This window comes from Tasmannia lanceolata, unplaced genomic scaffold (assembly GCF_043159265.1).
Source record: "Tasmannia lanceolata isolate RefF3 unplaced genomic scaffold, GAP_Taslan_0.1 ptg000005l, whole genome shotgun sequence".
Taxonomy (NCBI): domain Eukaryota; kingdom Viridiplantae; phylum Streptophyta; class Magnoliopsida; order Canellales; family Winteraceae; genus Tasmannia; species Tasmannia lanceolata.
The window spans coordinates 420,539-447,407 of NW_027518682.1; the positions used below are offsets into that span (position 1 = coordinate 420,539).

At 39.7% G+C, this 26,869-nt stretch overlaps 2 protein-coding genes and 1 long non-coding RNA gene across 5 annotated transcripts; 1 reads left to right on the forward strand and 2 right to left on the reverse strand.

The window, feature by feature from the left end:
* Positions 1-3,797: 3,797 nt before the first annotated feature.
* Positions 3,798-6,677, reverse strand: LOC143876974 (abscisic acid 8'-hydroxylase CYP707A2-like). Of its 2 annotated transcripts, XR_013250500.1 has the most exons (8): positions 6,398-6,677; positions 5,958-6,276; positions 5,323-5,709; positions 5,041-5,218; positions 4,787-4,893; positions 4,544-4,662; positions 4,009-4,408; positions 3,798-3,978 (listed from the first exon to the last, which is right to left on the reverse strand). XR_013250500.1 is itself a non-coding variant. In XM_077378658.1 (7 exons), exons 1-7 carry the CDS (start codon positions 6,589-6,591, stop codon positions 4,315-4,317), a joined length of 1,398 nt encoding a protein of 465 aa, XP_077234773.1. In that variant the 5' UTR covers positions 6,592-6,677; the 3' UTR covers positions 3,798-4,314. The 2 variants fall into 2 exon arrangements, 1 of the variants encoding a protein (XP_077234773.1); XM_077378658.1 differs by having other exon boundaries at positions 3,798-4,408.
* Positions 6,678-16,070: 9,393 nt separating this feature from the next.
* LOC143876976 (uncharacterized) lies at positions 16,071-26,070 on the forward strand. 2 transcript variants are annotated; one of them, XR_013250502.1, is made up of 5 exons: positions 16,071-16,228; positions 20,907-21,155; positions 21,910-22,052; positions 22,136-22,313; positions 23,134-26,070. It is a non-coding gene; the product is annotated as an uncharacterized LOC143876976 (long non-coding RNA). The 2 variants fall into 2 exon arrangements; XR_013250501.1 differs by lacking the exon at positions 23,134-26,070 and having other exon boundaries at positions 16,072-16,228; positions 22,136-22,871.
* On the reverse strand, positions 24,235-26,001 carry LOC143876975 (chitin synthase, putative (DUF1218)). The gene is made up of 3 exons (XM_077378660.1): positions 25,517-26,001; positions 25,193-25,398; positions 24,235-24,993 (listed from the first exon to the last, which is right to left on the reverse strand). Exons 1-3 carry the CDS (start codon positions 25,613-25,615, stop codon positions 24,747-24,749), a joined length of 552 nt encoding a protein of 183 aa, XP_077234775.1. The 5' UTR covers positions 25,616-26,001; the 3' UTR covers positions 24,235-24,746.
* Positions 26,071-26,869: the final 799 nt, after the last annotated feature.

The following is a 26,869-nucleotide window of genomic DNA, read 5'->3' on the forward strand; positions in this document are numbered from 1 at the left end:
GCGGGGTTCTTCTCCTCTGGTCTTCTCTTGCTGACGGAATCCAGGGCAGCGAGAGTTTCCTCGACGGAAATGTACTCTTCCGCCCCGGTCATCAGATCTGCCAAGGACTACGGATTGCGTCGAGCGACTGCTCTTCTGAAGTCGGTGGACCGGGCTCCGGCCAGAAGAGCATTCGTTGCCGCGGAGGGGTCCAGGTTGGGTACCTGCAGGGCCTCCCTGTTGAACCAGCCAACGAACGCTTTTAAGGCCTCACCGTCTTCCTGCCTCAGGGCCATCAGTGAAGCCGTTGTTTTTCGAGGTCTTCTGCTGCTCATGAAATGTCGGGCCAGGTCGTCCCCGAAGTCGTCGAAATTGTCCACAGACTTGGGCTTCAGCCGCGAGTACCAGTCTCTCGCGGCTCCAGTTAATGTGGTGGGGAGTGCCCTGCAAAGGAACCCGTCCGACGCCCCGTGGAGAAGCATCGTGGTCCTGAAGGTCTGCAGATGATCCACGGGATCGGTGGTCCCATCGTACTGCGGGATCTGCGGCATCTTGAAGCCCAAGGGGACTGCCGCACCGAGTACCCTGTCTGTGAAAGGGGGATTGCTACTGAAGATCCTTGAAACAGGGCGGCCATGATCTCTAGCCAGCTCTTCGATTCTATTATCGATCTTCTGGATTCTCAGTAACATCGGATCATCCCTCTGTTCGGCCAGACGGGCAGGTCTACTCCTTACGGCTGATGGGCTCCTTGCGGATCCGGATTGGCTGAGGGGACTCCTTCGCCGGTGCCGCGATCCCTCTCCGTGCATGGGGTCTCTCTTGCTGCCACGTTTCTGCACGGAGGGAGATCGTGACCGGTGATGCTGACGAGGCTCAGGGCGCACATTCCTGTCCCGCGAGCGGTGGTCTCTTCTTGTGGAGTGACGAGTTTGGTCCCGGGGTGGAGACGCGCGTTCTCTGCGGGAGCTTTCTCCCCTCTGAACGGGTCGAGAAACCTCGACTGGGTGTTGCTGGAGTGCGGGGGCCGCATTCCTAAACTGCGCAACTACAGCAGTCATTTCTTGAAAAAGGGCCCGCATCTCCCTTGGGGTCGGGGTAGGGTCTGAACGGTCCGAGTGGGGCGAAGTCCGCTCCACGGCCGCCCCGACCTCCACCTGCGAGGCCAGCCGCTCACTTCGTCCTTCACGGGGGGCCGTAGCCCGAGTAGCCCGAGAAGTCGGAGGTGCTCGCTTGCCGGTCTGTCCTACCATTTTTTTATCTGAGTGAGATTTCGAACAGCTTTTTGTTGCGTAGTCCCACGGATGGCGCCAAATCTGTTAGGCCTAAAATCGGTAACAGGTTATGGTAGGGCTGGGTGGTCCGAGCTAACAAGCCACGACTGAGGGACTGGTTGAGTCCTGCGCTGCACAAGAGTACAGACAAGAAAGAAAAGAGTCAGAGGACCAACCCGGAGTGATACTCCGGACGGGCGCTTCGACACTCAAGTCAGTATGAGCAGGAGTGCAGAGCAATGTCAGAGCAAAAGCTTAGAGTTTTGGTTCTCAGATTTTCAGGACCCTCACCTTAGTACAAGTGAAGGCTATTTATAGTGATTCTGAGCCACCTGTCTAGGACAGGTGGTAGTTCTGAGCCACCTGTCCAAGACAGGTGGTGGCCTCTGTATGGACCAGGTCTCATACCTAAGGAGGGCAGGTGGAGGTCCCTGATTGGTCCAGGTGCCACACCTAGTGGAGACAGGTGTTGGCCTTCCAACGGTCCTTGTGAGGGCCACGTGCCAGCAGCTAATTGGATGCTGAGTTCGGACCCCTCAGTGCTGAGTCCGGATTCCCTCAGTGCTGAGTCCGGATTCCCTCAGTGCTGAGTCCGGACCCCATCAGTTACTTAAGCTCGTCACCACTAGTTTCGCACAAAATTTGAAAGGCATCCTCAGTAGAAGGCTCTTTTCCGTCTCATTATTAATGAAGTGTTCATAATTAGAAAAAAAAAACTCAGGTTTTTACTGGCTTACATCATCAGAAGTAATTTTTTTTTTTTTTTTCATCTCAGCCACTCACAAAAAGTTAAAAGGTTAATGAAAAAGAAAGGTTGATTTTAGTGAAACCAAGGCAGCGCAATGGAGCTTAAATCACCTCTCAAAATGGAGGGCTCTCTTAAAATGATAAGATATACACTTCTGTGGGACTGATATCCACTAGCGAAGATATTGGCACTGCCATACTTTGTTAATGGCTCTACCCACTTTGCTTTACACTTATTTTAATTTGCTTTCACTGCTGCTCTTCAATTTTGAAATCCAAAAACTCTCAAGAGGGAACCCCAAACCAAAACACAGCAGTTGAAATCAGGAAGACCTGGACATCTTTCGAAATCAAGTCAGTCCAGGATTCCAATACTTAGAACACAGAAAGATGAAGGCGGCAAAAATTTCATTGAATTCAAAGAAGACGAAATCCAAGAGACAAACAAGAGGTGGAGCAACTGTCTAATAGGATATTTTCTGGGGGGACACCCTTATTTTTCTCACCCTCAGGCAAAGCTTAAGTAGGAAGTGGAAACTCAAAGGTGAGTCCCAAATGTTTACTATGCAAAAGGGGTTCTTCCTGTTCAAGTTTAGTTGTCCAGAAGATTGTGACCATGTTCTAGAGTCATGCCAAACATATGCTGGTAGACCACTCATCCTCCCGAAGTGGACACTCCATTGTAAACTGACAATCAAACATCTGAAGCAACCAGACTCAACTTTGTTTGGATCTGCATAGAGGTAGGGGTCGGAGCAACCTACCCAAAAACCATTGAATTCGAACTCCATCGGGCATCCATAACCAGAATATTGAGTGTGAAGGAGACCTACAGCATGTGAAAAATGCAGAAGCTTCAATCATACTCCGGCAGCTTGCCTAAGAATGGAGAAGAAAGTTGAAAAGAAACAACAAATGGAATGGAAGCCCATCCCAAAGCATCAGTCTGGCAATTCAGAAGAGCAAATTCAGGAGAAACTGTGCCATGGCAATGGGATTGAAAATGTGATAACCCCTCTGAAAAATAGATTCTCCTACCTAGAGGCAACAACTTGTAATGGCTCCGAGAGTGGAGAAGCAAACTACTCACAGGGAGAAATTACCCCGAGAACTCTAAAGATGAAGAAAGTGGTCCAGCAGAGGAAGAACCCCACTCTCCAGAAAGCCCTCCCCAGAACCACGTTCCGAGAAGCACTTCGGTTGCTCTTGAGCATGCCCCCCTCCCCTTAAATTCCCCAAATTCCTCTGCTAAAGATGAGTTGGATACGGATATAGAGCCTCCGCATGATCCAACAGACATAGAAGGTCCGAAAGAAGCTCGAAAAAAGAAAGTTTCCTAGGCTGATTAGTGTCATTTAGCTGATCTGATCCTAGTTGAGCAAGAGGACGGTGAATAAGAGAGTCCAGGACATGAGGAATCAAATGATTGATGGCATGAAGTTTCCAAGAAAAATTTCCTAAGACACTCACAAAGAGTCCAACATACTCCTATCAAATTAGCTGATTATTTAACTTGTGAGTATTGAGCATTTCTATCTATTAAAGTTGGTATTCGTCTATCGTGTATTTTGGATCTCCCTCTCTCTTATGTTCCAAGTTAGGGATGGCTTATTGTGCCCATAATTGTAACATCTTTCTCTTTATCAAATAAACTGGTAGGGGTCCTCTCAAACCCCGGCTTACCCATTAAAAAAAAAACCATCCGATTAGAAGTGTAAAAGTAAAACAAAGTGAATATCTTCATTATTACCTTTTCATTTATTACCATTATGGATTTAGCTCCATTATCAAATATGGTAGTGAAAATATCAGTCCCCATTTCTTTTTATTGCTTTTCATTTATTAGCATTAAGCATGGATTCATTGAGACACAAACATGACATCAATGTAAATCCACTGACTTGCCCCACAATTTGTGGTTCTTTCTTTCAGATATTACATAAAAAGCAGAGCTGGTTTCCATGCTCTCTCTCTCTCTCTCTCTCTCTCTCTCTCTCTCTCTCTCTACCTCTCTACGTCCTTCAACGAATTCCCTTTCTTTTAATGTTATGCAAGGCCTCTAATGTCATCCCCTTCGGGTCGATGAGCATTAAGTCTTGCTTTATTTATCTTTCCATAAGTTGCTTTTCCTTGCCTGTGTCGGGTCTCTTAGCCAAAAGAAACAAAACCGAGGGATTCAAACTTCCAAGCAGCCCATCTCATGAATTAAGTGCAATCAATCAGTTGAGTCTGAGTGCAACATCACATCCTCCCTTTTCCTTTCCTAAAGGAGGCTATCTATGTTTGGCAACGTATTTGGTACCACCCATTCTGTTTATGTCTTTAGAGAGATTCTGATGGGTAATCCATTCAGTGGGAGTGCAAATGGGGCATACTGAATTCCATTCTGTGGACCCAACGCGGACCACCTGCAAATAAATCATATCATGAGAATGAGGACGGGAATTGAAAGAGAAGAGGGTGATGGATTCCAGGTCTAATGCTGGAAACTGGTCTCACCCACAACTGAATAAGTTTTGGGTGTGGTCAGCTTCCTGGGTTACCTGTACTTTGTTGTCAGATGATGAAGAATGACCGATATCTCCAGCTTTGCTAACTCATTCCCTGGGCAGGAGTGGGTCCCATTGCCAAAAGGCAAGAAGGTATTGGGCTTTGGTGCAGCCTGTTGCATACAAATACAAAAAATGATTTTAGGAAGGAAAGGAATACAAAGGAAAACTCACTCAATAGTCAATAGTAAGGCCTAGAGAGATATTTTAAAAAAAGGGTGCCCCATCTCTTTATACCTCAAATCTGGAGGGGTCGAATTTCTCTGGATCAGGGAAGTTGTCTGGACTGTGGTGAATGTTCCTAAACAAGGGTAAAACTTTCCATCCTTTTGGTATGAGGTATCCTGAAGAGGAAGCAGAATGAAACAGTGAGAAGAGATTGAAATTTTCTGTAGGCAAAACCTTAATTATTAAGAATAAGAAATGACCCAAGCCATTTCTTCTTCTTGTTTTTTTTTTTCCTAAATATTGGGACTCTCTTTTGTGCTAACCTTCATATTCAACATCTTCCACTGCTTCTCTGAAAGTGAATGACAAAATTGAAGCAACCCTCATTGTCTCGTGAATCACCCTCGAAGTTACAGCCATCTTTTTAGTATCTGACCAACTCAGAACCTTCTCTTCATCACCCTTATCTTCTTTATACCTCATGATTGCTTCTTGCTCTTCCTATAATTGACAATCCAAATGAAATCTCTTAAAACAATTTTTTTTTGTTATATTTGAAAGTTTAACACTGAAAGAAAGGAAAGTGGGAGGAGTAGGATGCTTACGGTGAGAGCTTGTAGGATGCTTGGGTTCTCTCCAAGGTACTTAACAATCCAAGTGAGAACGCTTGCAGTGGTGTCCCTTGCCGCGAAGATGACTCCGATGATGTTGTCGGCGATCTGGTCGTCAGTGAGAGCTTCTTTCTCGCCCATGAAAGATGCCAGCAAGTCATTACCCTCTTCCTTGCTCTGCCTCCTACAAGACAGGATCTTGGCCAGTATCAGGGCCAGCTGCTTCCTTGCCTTCATTGCCCTGTGGAAGAGAGTCCCTGGCAGGTTGATGGGCATCGAATTATAGCCCTTCTCTAGAATATAATAACACTCTTTGATTTCTTCTCTATACAGCATCTCATCCTTTCCAAATATGGAAAGTAGTGCCACATTGAATGCATACTGCGCGCATTAAGAAGAAGAAGAGAGAGATGAATTATATAAAAGTTGTGGAAAATTAAAAGCAATGATTGACCTTCTGCCCCTATTGACTCAGAATTCCTGAAATTTCGTTACATTAATTCAGCACTAAAACTTCATGAGAAAGGAAGAATTTGGGATCTGAAAAACAGAGAGAGAGAGAGAGAGAGAGAGAGAGAGAGAGAGAGAGAGAGAGAGAGAGAGAGAGAGAGAGAGAGAATTAAGGTCACCGTCTTCATTTCTTGGAAAGTGTTAATTGATCGTCCTTCCCATGAGTGGAGGGTGTCAACCGCAATCGTCTCAACGTCAGAAACGTAGCTCTTAATGGCGTCGGGCATGAATGCCCTGAGAACAAGTTTCCTCAATTTGGAGTGATAGTCTCCTTGTTGGAAGAAGAGAGCTTGGCGACCCAGCATCCTCTCTTTACTGGCAGGAAAGGTAGGCTTGAAGAGATGGGCTCGACTCACCAACACGAATTTCACAGCGTCAGGGTTGGAGATCATCACACAAGGACAACCCAGTATGTGGGTCTTGAAAATAGACCCATGCCTGAAAGCCACAAAAAATTAAGAAGTGAGAAATTAAGGAACCACCTCTTCAGTTTTGAAGTATTGTCTTATGGTGTAGAGAAATAAAGAAAAAGGAAAAGAGAAGAGGGCGACCCACCAACCTCTTCTGTTTAGAAGCAAAGAAGACGTTCGGGTTTTGAGAGTAGAGTTGGAAGGTTTCTCCAATGTAAGGCCAACCTAAAGAACCCGGAGGCAAGGGCAACTTATTCAGGCGGCCACAAGTCAATTTTCGAACTAGATAGTAGCAGCAGCAGAGAAACAAGGGAATGAGGGATAGGAAGATAGTAGGAGTCATCGAATTGAGGAAGGGCGGGTATGCAAGAAGATAAATAAATATATATAAGATAATAGTAGTAGTAGTTTTAAAGATGTAGTGTGAATCAAAGAAGGTGAATGAGAGGGGTATTTATAGGTAAAGAGGAGTGACAGCTCGAATCCTCCCCCCTCCCCCCTGCGCTGCGGAATCTCTTTCTCTACAGCTCACTCGGAGCACGTGTCTCGGTCAGGATGTTGACTGTGAGAAGAAGGCCTACGGAAACCGTCCATTAATTACTATTCCTTCTTCTTTATCTTAATTAATTAATAATCCCTATTTAAAAAGTCTAGTTTGTCTCCTTCTGACTTTTCATCGATAGCGAGTGTGTCATTCAGTGTATACTCACAAAAATCTGGTATAAGTAGGGATGCCAATTTCAATTCCACCTGTTACCTATATATCCCAACATTTTCTTTCTGCCTCCGACCACCGTTTTGTGTAATTAAGGACCCTAAAAAGACAAACTGCTTACTCATCGCTTTTTCATTTATTTTCTTCTAAGATGGTCATGGATCTAACTAAAAACACAGGTCGAACCATTATCATTCTCACCGATTTACAAGGCCACCATGTTGTGACCGACGTAGATGGAGATAGAGGAATACTCGAGATTTGGGAGGGGGGAGAAATTAGGACCAATTTTTTCTCTCAAACTTGTATAACACATATAGGGGGATCAGGTTCAGCTGAGTCGGGTTAAACCAGGCCTCAACACTAACCCAATTCAAAGTAAAATCAGATGATCTTTCCTAACCCTATACCAACTCCAGATTTTTTAAATGCCAACCCAACTCGAGCAAAACTCGGGTTGAACCCAATGGGTTTTTGCAACACTAAGACCTAGCACTCTCTATGGACATCTAAATGCCTTGCATTTGCCCCATGTTTAATTCATGCCACTAGGTTTACATCACAGTATTTCATGTGCTCCAATCAAAAGATTGCCTTCTTTATAACTGCCAATTGTAGCTTTTTCAGGAAATAAATGTTCTTTATATCCAAGATTGCATTCTAAATGGCAAGAAGATGAAGTTTCATTCGACAAGTTTAAATGAGATCGTATAGATTGCCTCCCCATGCGTTAGAGAAATACAGACGGACTGCAGCGGATAAACTTTCCCTTTCTATCCGTGAATCAAAAAACTAGCTAAGAAAAAAAAACCCACAAAGCATATAATGGAATCCACGAAGCACAATCAGGGACACGAGATTTAACGTGGAAAACCCTCTAACGTGAAGGGAAAAACCACGGGACAAACAGAAATCCACTAAAAGGATAAGAGGGTTACAATGCCTTTCTTAAGTTTTCCCAAAACTTGAGGCTTGCGATAAGAATGGAAAAATAACAATAAAATTTTGGAGGAAATATAAACTTACCTCACAAGCCTCTTGTGAGAGAACTCTTTCCTTCTCTAAGAACAACTTCAAACCCTTAGATTTTAACTTCTTTTTCCCTCTTCTTTATTGCCATTTTACAAACACTTCAATCTTGGATAATATTAGGGTTCCCAAAACCCCTAAGTTTTTTTTTTTGCCCCGAGACAAAATCATAAATAACCACAAGAAAAAGACGAATAGAAGGAGAAGAAGAGAAGAGAAAAGAAAGAGAAGAATAAGAGAAGAGGAAAAAAAGAAGAACAGAAGAGGAGAGAGAGAGAGAGAGAGAGAGAGAGAGAGAAGAAAACTTGAAGAAGAAAATTCAAAAAAGAAAAGAAAACTAGACGAAAAAAATTCAAAGGAGTTTGTGACTTTGATTGAAGAAATCATAAGAAAGTAATTAGTTATGTTCAATGAATCATAAATGAAGTTTCTTTATTTATTGTTCTTAATTATGTATATGATATTGATTTTGAAGAGTTTCATAAGATTGGTATACAACATGGTTGAATGAATGCATGAATGAAACATAATTGTTATATGTTTGTCATGAATTATGGAATCACTTGTTTTGCACACATGATTATAAAATATCTTATGAAACACTAGTGTTGTGCTCATATGGATGTGAATACTTTGTATATGAGTGCCTGTGCCGTGATATTAATAGTGAGGCCTATACTTGTATTTTGGTTTAATGTTTTTGATCTATGGAACTACCGACTAGATGAATGAAAGTAATCTTAGTGTTCTTTGATTATATGAACATTGGAATTTATAAGAAGCATTATACATTTGATTTATTTTGAATGACTATAACAGTTAAATAGTTCACTGTACTTGTGAATATTGTTCAGTCAAGTTATTTATTTATAGGACATTAGTTGTTATAAATGTTTAGTTTATTGTATGTGATATCGAATGCCTTAAGTGCTTGTAAGGTTCACCTTGCAGGTGTGCGACGCTAGAGCGCGCGCCCGGCCTGGACCTTGTGTCGGGGCGTGACAGCTGGATCGGCCTAGTGTTCTGCTAGGCAAGGGGTTGAATCAATGCTTCGAGTGCTATTATGTCATCGAGAAGACTGAATAATCCATCAACTTGCCTAGTGAAATGATCCATAAAAGATTGAAATGACCTCAACTTCTTACGAAAAGACCGTCAACGACAACTCATTTTAATATTCATTCATACGTTATGGGATAATCATTTGGAAGCATTATGGAGTATGATCTTTTCTTTGTAGAGGAGTTTCTTAATTATGCAGAGTGGTAATTTTCTTTCTCAGATTCTCTAAAGACATCTTAATAATATATCAAATTTCGGTGTCCCACTGGACGTGCCAATTTTGTTTGGGCTTGGATTATCTAATGGGTGTCGGTGCGGGCGTGCCAAGGAAAGGTATTTCCCAAAATTTGGGCAGGAAAAGGATAATTGAGCCTTCACGACTCCTAAAGATTAGATATCAAATGATTGAGAGGAAGAGGGGAATGCCACTTCTTCCTTAGGCTCTACCAATTCTCTTGATACACTATTAAAATGGGCTTAAAAGCAATAGAACACAAACAACCACTAGTGCATGGAAGAACAACTCACCTTAGAAGATGATTCCTTTCAATGTCTTGGTACCACAGAAATAAGTTTCTGATACTGCCAGAAATCAATTACAAGAAGTCCGGTGTTGCCGGCGGACGATTACAAATCTCGGTACTGCCGGAATTAGTGACTACGAACTATCATGGCTACAAATTAAGATAATGCAGGAAAGTAAAGTAAATTAAGATATATATAGTTGTTTGATGTTGTGTGTGATCCCTTCTCTTAAAGCGGCCTTGTCTTTTTATAGCAAACTCCTTGTGGCAGTTATTCTCCACAATAATTTCTCCTTCGAAATTTGAATAGCACTTTCACACCCCTACTTGCAAATTCCAAAAGACACTTCATTTTGAAAAATAACTACCTATAACCTCCCTTTTGAACAGGTTATCATATATGAAAACAATAATTGTCATACATCTCTTGGAGAATTTCAAAACGGGTGTAAACCATATAGTCTACAAGATCATGACCTAATTCACCAGACACATTTTAGATGACCAATGCTTGGGAAATGGTTATTAACATCGAGCCATTGTGAGGCGTCTAGTCACATGCTAATTAACATGACTCGATGCTTTATTACTGCCACTGACTATACATTTATAAGGCTTTTGCCAAAGCCTGGTATTACTCATAAATAATATTTGGTTATTGCTTGAGAAATGGTCTCCACTCCCTTATTTTGGTAATAACACTTCTCACTTTACTAAATACTTCCTTGGTTGGCTGTTTATTGACTTTTAGGAATTGTGGCATCCTCTAATAGCTAATTTGACTAGTGTAAATGCATGGAAGAAGGTTGTTAAATGCCTACTTTTAAGATTTAAAAATGAGGGCTGCTAGCAAAACGGGATATTGTTGGAGAAGAAAAGATTAAACTCTTGTTGCGACACATGCGCAAGAAGAAAATGAAGTGAGTTCGGATCCCCATGAAATGCAAAAACACTGGAAATGACCAAATCGTTAGTCAATTCCTTAAAAATTATAGGTATTAGAATAGTTGTTTACAAGAGAAAATTAAGGAGAATAATTCAATATTTTAATTTGATAAGTCTAGGCTAGGATGTTAGAAATGTATTTAGGATTTAAAAAGGATTAGAATTGTTTTTGTTTATCTCTTAATTAAACCCTTCTTAAGGGTGTCTTGTAAGCAACAATCCTCATAAATATAGTGAACTCTATGTTTTTAAAATCTTTTCCAATTTATATTCTTATAATTACTTTTGGGCACTGATAAATTTGGCCCCTTCGAGTCCCTTCTCCCCCTCTTAAATGCCATTTTAAAGTAAAAAAATTAAAGTCTATTGGTTACCTACGACGCTCAAATCTTCCAAGTCCTCATTCTAAGCTCGTCGAAACAACCGATGACACCCCTGACAATATGTGAATAACTGGGGAAGCCAAATGTTGAAAAGAATGGTGCCGATAAGCGGTTCCATCACACAAAACCCCCAATTTTCGTCTGAAAAGTCGTAGAGAGACATGCCTATTGCTGCCTGTTTTGATTGGTCGATTCAATGGGGTTGAAGGGGGTGTCATAGAGAGAGAGATGTGTTTACTCTACCCGCAGTAATAAGATTAGCTTCCCGAAGGTGCGATCATACCCGCATAAATGCATTGGATCCCATCAAAACGCCAAAGTTAAGCATACGTGTATGTGCAAGACTAGTACTAGGATGGGTGACTTCCTATGAAGTCCTTGTGTTATACCCCTGTCTCTTTGAAAGTGTAATTTGGGATTGGGCCTGTAGCTCAATGGTTTAGACTTAGTTTCCCATCCTTGAGGTCGCAGGTTCGATCCCAGCTTACCTAACAAAAAAGAAAAAGATTGGCTAACTGATCGAGTTTAACTTTCTGTGTTAAAGTGGCATTAAAGTGGGGCAGATGTGGACTGGGAAGGGGGCGAATTTATCTGTGCCCTTACTTTTTTGTGTTCATGCATTATTCTACTTCCACTATTCTAGACTCACAGGAGCCCTTGCAAAAAAAGGGTACAAGGGCTCTCCCATTGGTCAATTTCCATTTATGATGGCACTGTCATAAGTGAAAATTAACCATTGGGAGAGCCCTTGTATCCTATTTTTGCAAGGGCTCCTGTGACTCTAGCATTCCGCTCCTAACAATTACATTTTTGTCATTTACAAGAGGAATGATAGAATGAAGGGCGCCCTTGCAAAAAGCAGCTTCAAGGGCGCCTCCATTGGTCAGTTTCAGCAAAAGTTAAATAGTTCCATTTACAAACTACAAATCTCCACATTTATTCTTGTATGATTAATTGCTATAAATGCATATTTTATTATTAATTTGTGTATTTCAAGAATCGCATAGCTCATTATTTTTTATCTTCCTTATACGCACTTCAATTTTTCAAATATTATTTTTTTATTTAAATGTTAGGCTTGTTTATACAATCCATTCAAAGTAGTCACTGTTGGCTTTGATATTACATCCTTTAATTGTGCCATGCAATTTAATTAGCCAGTTGATGGATTTACTCATTCATTTCAACCACATAGATTTATTTGTGCTTGTCAAATACCCAAAAAAAGTTACTTTTGTTAGATTTTGATTTTTAAAATCTTATTTTTGGTCAAAAGATAGTGTTTGTAAAATATTTTCTAAGTGTGTTTTGAAAAAGAAAACACTTTTCTTTGGAAAAAGTTGCTTTTTGCAAGAGAAAGAGAAGAGTGCAAAAGTAGTGTGAAAAAGATAGTCCCGTACCGACTCATAAGAAAGAAAAAGTTTGGCTTATAAAGCTTTACTCTTTTCTCTACTTTATTATGGTGCACAATGGGTCTTAGCCTTGGGTTGAACCGGTTGCATTGTTCTGCACACGCGCACGCGCATGCGTGGGCAATGGGCTATATGACGCTTTTTTAGGCGCACTTCGCATGCCGCATCGTAGCGAGGAGCGATTGGAGCCTTTCATTTTTTCCGATTTGATCCGGACTGTTAGACATGATCTAATGGTCAGCCTTTCATTTTTTTTATTTGATCCGGACCGTTGGACACGATCTAATGGTCAGAATTCAAACCCGCTGAAAGGATGTCCAGAAAGGGTGTTTTCCAACGGAAAAAGCCATAGAAGCTCTATAACAACAGTAGAAAATACTCATTCTATACAGAATTCGGATTTCTACTTTGTCATACCCAAAATTGTTATTTCCAACACAATTCTCTCTCTCTAAACCCCTACAAAGTTTATGTTTTTACTGTTTTAGAAGTTCTCTTCAAGTATTCTGTTTTCTGCAGAAACAGAACACTTGGGTCTCAATTACTTGAAAAATTCAAAGGTGATTCAGGCTTGATTCCGTTCAGTGCAGAATGTCGTCAAGCAATCGATTTGGAACCGGGCTTCATTGTATCTTGGAGGTGAGTTCGTGGTCCCCTTTGCACACTACTGGTGGGGGCGAATATCGTCTTAAGGAGAGCGTTTTCGCGACTTGAAGCATCTTCTTATATTCTAATCAACCATGTACGGATTATTTCCAACAAGTTTTATCTCTCTAATTTCTTTTCTTTTTTGTTTTTACAATAGTTTGGCTATTATTATTTATTTTTATACTTGGTAAGGTAAAATTCATTGCTTTCAGTTCATTTCCGTGAATGCTTATCCAAAACCATCATTGTTGAACATATGATTACAAAAGTTACATTGCTTTTAATATTCACTTGGAATTTAGCTAGATACCAAAATGTGATCTGGAATTGCACTATAATTACAAAGGTTTAAATTAAAGTGTTAATTAATAGAAGGAGTAGTGGGGTTGTTGTGATATTATGCACAAAAGGTTAGAAGTACGGTGTCAAAAGGTCCGCTAAAAGCAAATTCAGTGCAGATTCATTGTGTGGTTGCTGTACTCTTTTATTGTACTTGGGTTACAGCTATCCATAGGCATTTGTTTTTGTATGGTTATAATAGATTATGTGTCGCCTCTTACGGAGATCTCTGCGATTTTAATGTTATGTAGACCCCTCCACTCCACCTGTATTTTGATTGTAGCCGGATATATACAAATCAACAATGCAAATGTTGGATTTTTATATTTATGGATGGTCACATAAAACTGCCCAAAAAAAGGAAAAGGAAAAGGAATGAGGGAAAAGATGTTCCGAAGGTCATGTCATTCATCATCGCCTTCTGTTTTTTGGTTTCCTAACAAAATCACTTTTATTGCCTTCACACGTCGTCACCAATCACCATGCAAAGTAAAATCTCACCTTGTTTTTGTTGAAATCTTGTTTCCACTCAGACTGCACTACAAAAAAAACTCACCTCACCGCTGCTTTAATTAGAAGATCGGATCTCCCACTTCTACCACCACATTCAAATATTAGTATAGAAAATATGTCTAGCCCTTTTATCCACATGATTCTAAATCTTTGATCGAGCTCGATGGGAAACTCTTCCTGAGGATGAACTTCAATCGCCACTGATTTTTGTATTCATCAGATCAATGGCCCCGATCGTAAACCAAATTTAATATTATGATTGATCGATCGATACCATGCACATCATGCATTAGTCTATGCATGTATGCCGTTCCTCACACATACATATACATGTTCTCATTTTAATACGAATGCAACGAACGTGCACACATGTATGTATGCATATAGATATGGATGTATGATTTTCTGTGTGCGGAATGAAACCAGGATGCCAGCAACGAATACCACCCACGTAATGGTTATGGTCACCATCTCAGCTGAAATGAGGCCCACACAGCTCTGGCTTCTTTTGGTAAGCTGCCCCTATCAATTTATCAATTCCTTGTGCCGGTAGGGGTTGTATTAAATTAGGCGCAACCAAAATATCAAACAATTAAGCCCTCCCCCACACCCCATATTTTTCTGAAATTGCCAGTGCTGGAAGCCACTCCGAACCTACATGTGATGACGTAGGCTACTAGAAAATAAATAAAAATGAAGAAGGAAAAGGGTTCTAGTATAAAGTATGATATACCTCCACATATTCATGTATCATTCTTTCTCTCATCACCATACAGTTAGGGTGTTGCTGTTGCCGACTTTCCCCATTACTTCCTATGTTTTGACTTTAAAATTGTTTATCGTAATCCCATACTTACACATGCCTTGACCTGTATAATTTTATTAGAACAGAAGACATATATATAAAGGAGCTTTTTATATGTCCAAATTTTATATAGAGTGAAAAGAAGTCAAAACCATGTAGCACTAGTAATGCTTAATCTATCACCTTTTCTTTTACTAAATAGATATACTTGGTATTTGATTGCCTATTTTATGAACACCTTGTTGTTTACGCGAGATTAGGAGCATTACTTAAAGCGATCAGCTTAGGTTCTTAATTATTTGTAGGGTGCGTCGTCTGAATCTGTAGCATCACTCCGGCGTAATATTAGGGTCACGAGTTTATAGATATGGAGATGTGGTACACGGGTATTGCGTATCTAAATAAAATGTGAGAGATGGTGCAGAGCTATGACTATGACTATGAGTTTGAGCCTTTGAGGTGAGGTGGACCTTATCTCTCTTTCTCTCTCATACAACTACATAGTTGACTTACAGATTTAAAACTCAAGCACATATCCCAAGTGTCAGTGAGTCGTGGCCGTTTTTCCTTCTTCGGCCCAGACCAGACAAGATTTAATTTTCTTGCTAGTCTGAACAACTATATTCTCTAATCAACGTATAGTCAGTTGCGTTCTTGAATTGCCACGTGAAAGGTTTTAGGCTTTCAGTGGGTTTTGTACCAAGGGTAAGAATGATCATCATTCGACGGCCAGATTTGTAAGGACAAGCACGTCTATGGTCGCAACAATCATACGTGAAATAGCTTAAAAGCAAGCTCACTGGCCAACACTTTGTAAACCCACCTTAAAACTGATGTAGACAAGTCACATTAGTTTGTTTAAGGAGTCCCGGTCCTATATTATTTGCTTGTTAGCTAGAGAACAATATCAGATCTCACAAGATCTGATTATTAGATTGTTTAGGTTCTAGATTGGGCAGCCAAATTTAGATTTAGTGGTTGGAATAGATTAGGATAATCTCTGTAACGTACCCCCACATTAAACATGATTTGACTCCAACAGTTGGTTTTGGACTTACAATCAGTTGTCATCATCAATAAAGCATGGCCACATGCTCTTTGGCAATTGGCATAAAAGTTTTGAATTTCTTCTATTCATCGCAAGGACCTTCTCGGACAAAAAATTCTTTGACAATTCCTAAAAAATAATTTCGAATTCACATTAAGGACCAAGGAAGGTGTCTTGAATTTAAGAAGAGATTGTGAGTCCAAAACTGATTATGGAGCCTAAATTGGTTGTGTCCAATAATAATCAGTTTAGAACTCAGAATGGGTTCTCAAAACGAGCTAAATTGGTTTTGTGTCTAATAATCAGTTTTGAGCTCACACAATCAGTTATCAAAATCGAAAACAGAGAGGGGGTAAACCGTAAACCGTAAACCGTAAACGTAATAATTTTAAAGTGTAATAGTTAGTACTGAGAAGTTCTCAAAATCCAAAACAGGGAATAGCTATTGTAGGGCATTGGGGAATCTGGCAAAGCATCTGGTTCTCCTCCTACACGAACGAGGAGGGCATGCTGCATCCTTTTTATAATAAAGAATCCAGCAGTGGCTTGTACAAATGGTACGCCTCCTCCTCCTCCTCCTTCAAAGTTCAAACACAAATACAAAATTGGCTTTACTTATTCAATCGATCCACGAGAGGAGCTAGGCGATTGGGATCCCTCCCCAACACCTCTAATCTAATGATACCACTTGTATCAGACCTAAATTTAGAGGGCCATCTAGGAGTTGTTGTGATCTTCTAATCATACCACTTGTTTGTTCCTTCAATTTTGTGACCTAGACTAGACATTTTACCCAACCTCTGTTTTTTCTTGCTCGCTTTTGTTTTCCTTTTTCAGGTGGTTTATTTGCATTGTCTAATGTTCCCAGCCTCTACTATAAAATATTAGTTTCCTTTTATTTTTATCTTGTTTCCCAAGTATCCCTTCGGATTTGGGAAGTTTGGATTGTTTCCTAAATAGTAGAAATTCTAATTCTCCATTTCAAAAAAAGAAAAAAAGAAATGATAATTGTATAAGTATGTAATCTCTTTCTTTTTAACGTAGGAATGGAAAAGCAAGGACTGTTTTAGGAGATTTGGCCATCTCGAATAAGCCTACATTGTTTCTTTCTCTCTTATTTTTACTTTTATCCAAGGGGTCGTATCATAGATGTTCAAAATTGAGGAGCTTGGCATTTCTTGGGGGTTAATGAAGTCCTCCGTCTTGTTATTGATTCACTTTTGTAGTGGTTGTCGGGGGAAACAATATCGCTAAATGGTAGGGGGGCTCATTGGTCTTGATGTAAGATGGTTGTGGGCTCTTGATTTCGGTCTCTGCTCTTATAATCTTTTCGATTTGCTCATTAAGGTGTAACACTTTTATTCACTCTCCCTGGACTTGCTACTGGAACGATTGGCATCGAGTTTTTCTATCTTGTTTCCCATGTAAGTGGGGAGTCTATACCCATTTTCCTAGTTTGACTATGAGTAGCTTTAGGTTTAGGGTTTACGAAGCCTACGCATATAAGGTTATTGTAAACCTTTACCATTCTAAAAAAGGTATTCTAAAAAAGGTTATTGTGAACCTTACGAGAACATTGTGTATTTAGAGTTGAGAAGGGTCTCGTGTAGGGAAAACAAGCAAGGGTGTAAGAACATTTAGAGAGATTGTGGAGATGGGTTTTGGGATTGATCTAGGTTTAGATTAACTGAGAAAATCATTATAATCGTCTTCTTTTTTGCTCATAGTGAATTTCTCATCGACATCCTTGTGGACATAGGCACTATTGCCAAACCACGTAAAATCTTTGTATTCTTCTGTGTTTGATGTTTCTTCTTTATTTCTAGCCCTGTGGGTGTGTGTGTTACTGTGAAATAACAATCGCCAAGGTTTGCGACTTGGGTGAAGGGAGAAAAAGAGCTAGATATTCAATATATTCAATATGTAGGCAGAATTTGATTGGAAGTGGAGAGTTTCTGTTCTTTGTTTTATTGTTTGGAAACGAGAAGAGATTCATCTTGAGGAGATTTCAATCGATTAAAGGCTGTTTGGATCTTGTTTTCACAGCATTGGGATTGCAATGTTTTTTTTTTTTTTGAATGGCCAAGAATTGCATTAATAAAAGACCGAGGATGGTCGAATAAAAATACAAAGAGGAGAAAAGAGAGATAACAATTAATCACAGAGTGAGCAATAGCTAAAAACTAAAAATCAAGGAGGAAGGTATTAAAGCTTAAGGCTATCCTCCGGTGTTACGAGATGGTGACGGGTCAGAGATCTAATTTTCATAAGTGTAAAATCTAGGGCATTCATATATCTGAGGGTGAGATTACTATGCTCGCTGGCCTTCTTGGTTGTACTGTGGATAAGCTTTTGACATCATATTTAGGCCTTCCATTGGGTGTGGGAAGACATAGGAAGAGGGAGTGAGACCAGATTGTGAAAAGGGTGGAGAAAAGATTGGATTGATCGAATCATTAAAAAAAAGAAAGATTGGGTTCATGGAAGCTCCATTTGGTGTCTCTGTGGGGCAGAATTACCCTCATTAAAGCCGTCCATGTTAATATTCCCATCTAGGAGTTATCAATCTTCAAATGTCCCATAAGTGTGATAACACAAATAGAGCAAATTGAGAGGAATTGTCTTTGTGGGTGGGGGCATTGAAGAGAAGCAGAAAATGCACTTGGTCAGTTGGCAAGCCCTTTAGAGCAGGTGGCCTTAGGGGTGGCCAACCGATTCGGTTCTCGGTTCTCGGTCCCTTTTTTTTCGGTTCTCGGTTCCATGAACCGTAAGAACCGTACCGAACCGTAGTACACAGTAGGACCGAACCGAACCGGACCGAACATAATCGGTTCGGTCCGGTCCGGTTCTTCGGTTCTAATGGCTAATTATTAATTATTAATTATAATTTATAAAAACTTTTAATTAAAGTTATAATATAAGTTACTTTCTTATTATAATAATAGTATTAACTATTACTTATTAATATTATAAGTAATTTATATTATTAAGTATATGTATAATAGAAATATAAAAATATTATATATATATATTCAAAGTTCGGTTCTTCGGTTCCGGAACCGAACCGAGAACATTAGACCCGGAACCGAACCAAATAAGTTCGGTTCTTCATCAGTGGAACCGAACCGGACCAAAAATATTTTTTTAGAGTTCGGTTCCGGTTCGGTTCTTCGGTTCTGGCCACCTCTAGGTGGCCTGGGGATCAGAAGATGAGTATTAATAAGGCATTGCTTGCGAAATGGCTCTGGAGGTTTGGGATGAGCGAGGGCGAGGGGAATCATCAACTACTCATATGCATTTAATGCAATTATTCTAGGGTTTTGCTAAGAGCACTTGGGCTATCAATCTAGTTTGATTCAAGTTTTTAAATTTCGGTTTCAGAATGCATTTCGGTACTCACCGAAACCGAAATTTTTGCCAAACTTTTGAAATTTCGTTCAAAATCCCACGAAATAAAAAAAGTAATATGTTATCCCGCCTGAAATTTCGCCCGAAGTTTCAGGGAAATATTAAATAATTAATAACATGTATTTTTCAAAGTGATTTTCCTACAATTTCGGACCGAAATTTCAGAAAAAAGAAATTTCGACTGAAATTTCGAAATTTCTGTCGAAATAAAGTAACGTTTCTGGTATACCCAATTTCGATTTTGGAATCGACCGAAACCCGAAATTTCGGTCAAAATTTAAAACCTTGGTTTGATCTGAGATCGTACAGATGGATTGATTTAATCTAAAGTCTAAACCATAGGATTGATATTGAGATCAACTTAATTTTAACTTGGATCGTCCAGGTTAAACCCAAACTGAAATTTCTGAGATACATCGAAGTGTTAGATCTGAGTTTTTTTGAGAAAGTGCGTGAAAACTCAATTTTGACCAATTTTTTTTTGACAATTTTGCATAAATTAAGATTGAATTAAATTTTCTGTATGGGTATCAAAGTAACATGGATTAATATTGGATACTAGTTCAACAAGAACTAGTTAATGGTTATATCTTCCCAATTGGTCCTGAGATTGACTTAAATTTCCTGTATGGGTATCAGAGTAACATGGATTAATATTGGATAGTAGTTCAACAAGAACTAGTTAATGGTTATATCTTCCCAATTGGTCCTGCAACCGTCTGATTCGATTCTCTATGACAGTGTAAACTTGTTCCTATTCCAGTCATTTTCCACGAAAAATTCAATGATTTGTAGACACGGATTCGTGTGTCTAAGTGTCGACACGGATACAAAGTGTCTGTTACGGCAACCCCTTAAAAATTTAGAAACAGGGATTTGCATGCACATGTTCTTACGTATAAAATTACGGATTACTAATGATTTGCATCAAAATAAATAGGATATTCATTTAACAGACTAATAAATCGAAATCTAAGGATTGAGCAACTATGAGTCTCAACGAAACATGAAATAATCAAATAACTATGCATTCATCAATCTAATCTAGTTGTCTTTAATCCCCTTTCTCCTAATTAATTTAGGTGTCTTAAAAATAGAGATTCTCTGTATACAGGGCAGTCATTGCCCATTGATGTGCACTTGTAATCTTTTTCTCTTCTAATATAATTTTCTTTATTTTCTTCAAAAAAGGAAAAAAGAAAAAGAATGGGAGGTATGAAGTAAGGTATGAAGTAACCATATCTGATGCATCAGATGGACACCAAGACGTTGATATTATGCTGCCAAAACCCAAACTTTTTAAGGAGGTGAATCTGCCAAGCTTGATCAACCATTAATGAGTAATCCTAAGTTATCAGGATAAGCATGCATCCACACACTCCTCTGCACTTACACTTTTCTGATGGGACATTGATAGCTTTTTTGGGAATTTTAACAGGCTCCAGCTGCTAAGGAAGTGCTAAATTAAAAGAATAGATTATCAGAACAAGAGTGACTGTTAAAATTTGGCATGATACTAATCTCATTTTGTCCTATATGTCAAAGAGTAAAAGCAAAACAAGTAAGACAAATGGACATGGTGGGAATAGCCTAAACGTATGTTGTTAGTGTGTGCAGGTGTTGTTAGCGCACTTAAAGTGCGTGCATTTTTATGCCTATTGCATGAGTCATCAGGTGGGTACAGATGTTTATGGGATTTAATCTGCAAACACTGCTAATCTTGAGGACAATAAGGAAGTATGGAAATGAAATGCTAGTGTGATTTCTTTTAAAATTCCTTGTTTAGTCCTAATGAATTTGCAATTCATGTTTCCTTGAATTTTGTAGCCCCAACATTCTGCGACTTTGGTTCACTGAAGAAATTGATTTTGTAGTTATGAATTAGAAGTTTTAAAAGGATGAACTATGGGACATCTTGGCAAGGCAAAGCCAAGGGATAAAACAAGAGATGAGACAGAAGATTATCCAATTCACCATAATTTGGAGGATGATGAGGGTTGCGGCCAGGTCTCCAAGATTGAAACAAAAGTCAGTTTGAGGATATTGACATTTGTGGATGCTATGTTTTTGCTTCAGGTACTATGATTATAGTAACTTGTAACTGTAGATTCTCTTGGAAACCCGAGGTTTTTTTTTGTTTTTGAAAGAAGGTATTTTGAACAAAGTCTACCTTAAAATACAAAACATAAGAGCCCAAATTCAGAAAGCCACCAAAAAAAAGAGTTAGGGAGAGGAATTTACCAGTAGTTCTTATTCTTTTCTTCTCTTCTTCTCTGTCTCTTATTCAGCCCCAGAATTCAAAACCGAAATGCTTAGCCAGTTACAGTTCTTAGCTTTTTATGCTGATGACTAGCATTTAATCTTGAGAAAAGTCTTTCTTCTAGACCAACTAAAAAATCTATTAGCACATTTGGGGTGGGAATAAAATCCCAAGTTATCATGAGATGATGAATATGTTCTCAACAGAGATCTTGAAAATACCAAACTAATAATTAAAGAGTATATGGACTGGAAAAAATAGCCGATTATGTCACATGGTTGGAATGACAGTTGCACATATGATAAGTTGGGCAATGTTGATGGAAAAAGGGGAAAGATAGTACCCGTCTAAACAGTAGAAAACAGAACAAGATGTCCTGGCCTAACAGAACAAAAAAAGCAAGAAAGACCAAGCTTTACACAATAGGGTAATTAAGAATCCAGGGTAAAATCTTTTTATTGATCATTATTAGAACCTACTCTGACTAGAATTCTTTTCCTTATTGTCTGCAGCCTGTATATATTAAGGATGAGTTCTTTAAAACGCTTTCTTGCAATGCTTCAACTGCAGGGCTTGGAACGGATGGACTAACTTGTCCGAAAGAATGAAGCTCAATACAGAGGTCGTCAGATTCTTTTTTTTTCCCCATCCAAGACTGGAAAACCCAGAAACTAAAGCATCAGTGAAGATTTACTGGTCCATTCAAAAAAAAAGTGAAGATTTACTGGTTTTGACTTTTTTTTTTTTTTTTTTTTTCCTATTTGGCTCGCTGACTTTTGGTGATTTTCCGGCATAGGCATTATTGACGTCGCGGTGGGAATTCCAGGGGCTTATATAATTGGGGAAGGATATATGGCTATGGTGGGAGGGGGTGTGGGGAGGGTACACACATACAACGAAGCTTGAATTTCAGTTTCTTTCAAGGCACATGTTTTCATGGAGGTGTCTGGCAACTAAAGTTCACCGGAACTCAGGTAACTCGTGTTTGGTAGACTGGGTTTCATATCTGCTACAGCATCCCTGCTTAAATTTTAGCGTGCTGAAGGGTAAATTTTCAGGCAAGCAATGAGAATGTATGCCTTCAAGAAACTTCCACTAAATGTTTACGTGAGAATATGCCTACTTACTGGTTGGTGAGAGGGTCCGCTTCTCTCCCCTCCCGAGGGCCTTCTCTTTCCATGTATTGGAGGCTCTGTTTCTTTAGATGTAAAATGGGCGTAAAATTTGTTTTACGCCTAAAGAAACAGAATGAAATTGCCAATTGCAATTACATATTCTAAACGAAACCAGCTTTAGAATCAGTTTACACGTATTCATCTCAACACATCACTTTGTAGTATTGTGGATAGGGACGGCTCCTCGGTTGCTGAGGACGTGTATAATGAAGTTTTTGAGAGAAAATTTCAATGTCAGCTTGGGACCGTTTTAAATGAAATAGGGGGGAACATTTTAGAGGAAATGAAGTTTCTTCTGTTGTGTCTTTATAAAAGCCAACGGCTTAGCTGGTTTGTTTGATAAGTCTGTTTTTAGTATGGTTCTATTAGTTGTGAGCTAATCTCTGCATATATTATAATCTTCTTTTTTCTGCTTGGATAAAATCTCTCCTACCAAAAAAAAAATGAAATGATTTAAGTCAGTCCGCAGAGAAGGATTTCTGTTAATTGTGAGATTGTGGTAGACTGTTTTCCACTCACATCACAATGTAAATTATATGAGCTATACATCATTTATGCTTGATTCTTTTTACTAAGAAACAGAAATCCGTAAGTAATTGATTGATGACACTTTGAACAGCGTACCTATGGTTTGTTTCTTCATTGTTTTGGGATGGTCGAGATCCAAAAACGGTGCCAAATGTCTAAATATTGGGACCTCATGGAAACCTTTGTTCTTGGATGAAATATTACCAGAACAAAAATTGGTGAACAACCGGTAAACTTATTGATGACTGCTAGCCAATCCTAGTAAGAACTTATTAATTAATTCTATCTCGTGGTGACCACCCTCATTAGGTGTTGCTTTATGGCTGTTTATAATAGGCTGAGTGTTGGCTTCCGTCTCTGCCCAGTGGTTATGAGACTCAAGTCTGATCCTAATAATATTTTCTGTTGAATCACTGATTTTAGGAATCCCAATAACCAGCTTTTGACGCTGGCTTGTTAGGCTTGGCTTATCTTTTTTTATAGTTTATTGGTTGTTATGGAGTCCTAGTATGTTAGCTTGTTTCCTAAGTTGTTTGCTGAGTTGTAATAGAGTACTATTGTGTTAGGATTCTAATTACTATATGTTGAACGACTGAAATGAGAAGGCAAGCAGAAATTTAATTTGACTTGTGTTTTTGTTTTTAGCACGGGAGGTTTGGCTCATTTTAACGAGCCTCTCCATATCTTCTTCTTCTTTCTATCTTCCATCTTGCAGGTATCTATCATATTCTTAAAGAAGAGAAAATCTGTCTTCTAAAGCGACCTCTCACTGGAGTGAATTGACTCATGGTGAGCTAAATAAGGCCAGTTTTTTCATACTTGAGATGATTTACAATGGTTGTTGTTAGGGTAAAATATTGAGGTGAGGGATGATGGGGCAGGTGAGGTGGCTGGCCAGACCGCCCCAAATCTTGGCGCAGGCTAACCTCAACTGTAATGAAATTAGAATGAAAGAAGGTTTGTTCTCCACCAGGGATGGGCCACAAGCTAAAAAACACGCCATTAGATGGTCCCAACTTTTTGATTTAAATGAATTTCGTCTTCTCTTGTTAACTGTCTGATAGCGTGCTGCTTAAATCGTGGAGCCCAACTGTTGGCTACTTTTGATCATTGTATTTGCATATTTATGCCTGTCTATGGTGGAGATTGGGGGACGCATGACTTGTGAAGGTCTTGCCATCCATCAAATCAGTTTTTTTGCGTGAAAATAAAGATTTAATGTGGGGTGGGGAAGAGGGGACATGAGGCTAATCAAAGCTTAGATTTGGTCCTGCTGCTCTTTCATGCTGGTACGTTGCTGTATTTCGGGGTTTGAGTCTAGCTTTCCTACGCTACCATAAACGAAAATAGAAGAAAAAAGAGAACTGAAAAAAAATGAAGATCACGGTGCTCAGAATTTTGGACAAAATTCCTGCAGAGATGGGTCTGAAACTCTTCCAGTTGATGTATTTTTACATGCAATAGGATAGGATGGGGAGCAAGCAACAGCAGCCCAAGCCTGTCTTTATTGAGCATACAAATGTAAGAATGATTGTATGTTTGAAGCTGCCATATCATCAAATATCTGTTGGCAGATTCTTCTCTTAGTGTGGTTTTTGTCTCGCTTTCTGGAATCTGACTACTTGTTGCTTTCCTGCAAGAAGAAGAACAAATTCCAAGTGTGGGAGTTGTGGCCTCCCCTCATCATCCCTCTAAAACTTATGCTTATCTCCCATCTTCTTTGCCTTGCATCCTCCCCTGCTCTTCCTGCCTTTGGTGGTCTCTCGTTCTTGTTGTCAGAGTGACGCCCAGTATGAAAATGACCATAGCTAGCGAGAGAAGAGCTGCACCAATATACACACCGTCTTTGACAACGTAGCACTCCCCGTCTAACCATCCATATCCGTACATCTGGCTCTTGTTCATGCTTGTCCCCACCCCCAATAAAAATATTGCAAATCCAAAGCTCACCCTATCATCAACCCATAAATATATATAAATGATCAATTTATTCGGGTTTTATATATTAAAGAAAATGGGCGGTGTGTGTGTCGTGTATCAAAACTTATCTCGTGGGTTGAAATGGTTATTAAGAGAAAATCCAAGGTGTGTAAGATAGATAGATACATGTAGTAGAGACGTGAAAGGCAGAGAAGATGGTGATGGCCTACCAAGAGAGAAGTAAGAGAGTGATTGACATGATTCTTGTCCTGGGATTAATACAGACATGTTCGTCTTTTGAGCAAAATTGGGTAGCAATAATGGAGATTCCAATAATCTGAGCGGCCAATAGGCAGATTGAAGCTGCAATACCCAACCCGAACGCTGGGCTCCCTGGCAAAGAACACCGCTTCCCATCCGATTTCATATCCTTTGACTTGAAATTAAAAACCATTTACATCATCAGCCAACAACAATAAAAAAGAAAAAAAAGAAGAATCTGAGGGAGCGCCCTCCCTAGTAGTGCAATTAAAAGGGTGTGGGGACTTAATTACCTTGCTTCTCTTGAATTCGGCAGCAATACATGTTGAGAAGGCGAGCAAGGCAAGGAAGAGGAGCATGGAGAAGACCATATCGTATCTGATCTTCTTCATTGGAGGGTTTTGGAGAAAATCTGATCGATCCCCACAAGCCTAAAGGTTGGGTTATCCAGTGGAAAAGGTATATATGGCTTCCTTGGTGGTTGTTGTTGTTTAACAAATTTCGTCTCAAGTACGTCTTCTTTTTATTGCTTAGAGAAATGGGCAGGCACCCCACCCCCTCTCAAAACTGTATCTGGGGAAGGAGAGAATATGTCTAGCTTCTTGGGTCCTCTCTTCCACCATTGACACGGCCGGTCAACTGGCCCAAGGTCCGAAGAAAATATGGAGAGGAGAGAGAATTATGGTTTTCCTAAGCGGACAAATTCGTTTTTCCATGTAGTTGTTTACTGTCACAATCACATTTATGATAACTTTTCTTTGGCCTTGCAGAGCATCATCTGAAGTCAAGTTGTTAGTGGTTGGCCTAGTTTTTTTTTTTGGGATTAAGATTCTTCATTTACATCTTCCTTTTCATGTTATTTTCCTGCTTCTTGAGGTAAGATTTGACCCCTTTACTCATTATTGTTGGAGGAATTTAAAAAGAGAAAAGATTCGAAAGCAAGTGGTGATCTTTTTCTCTAGAGTCCGGTGTTAAGGCTTTCTATAGTGGGTAAGGAGAAAATTAGAGAGAACATGGATCGTCACGGTGCCTCTCTTCTTTGGGTTGCCATCCCCACTATACACGTGGGTACATGTTTAGGATGATCCAGGACCATTGATCTGTTGGGCCAACATGAGATTGGGGTGCGCAGTACTGATTGCACAGTAGTAGAGTTTCTGGTGTCATTCAGTTGAAATTTTGGGCCAGGCCAATCCACATGGTGGGTCCCATAAACCACGATCCAGATCGCCCTAAATGTGTGCCACATGTACAGTGATGGTGAAGCCATGGTAGAGACCCATGAAAAGATATATGGCTTTACCAGCTCAGATTAAGTCATCAAAGAGAGGCTCTTTTAAGGCTTTTCTCCAAGTCAATGACTACAGCACTAACTCATTTCTATATCTACAAAAATATAGAGATTTGCTAGGGACCATTGCAGAAGTCATTTCACGAACCGGCTGATACATGAGAGAGAAGCCACACAGGCTCACTTTTGTCTTATTTATATAATTCATCCTAAGTGGCTACTCTCATGCAACGGCCGGTCCGTGAAATGCCTTCTCTGATGGTCCCTAGCAAATCCCAAAAATATAAATTTTTTTTTTTTTGTTTCATGTTAGTGTTGCCATTAATTATACACAAGTATGCAACTCATGCGACCG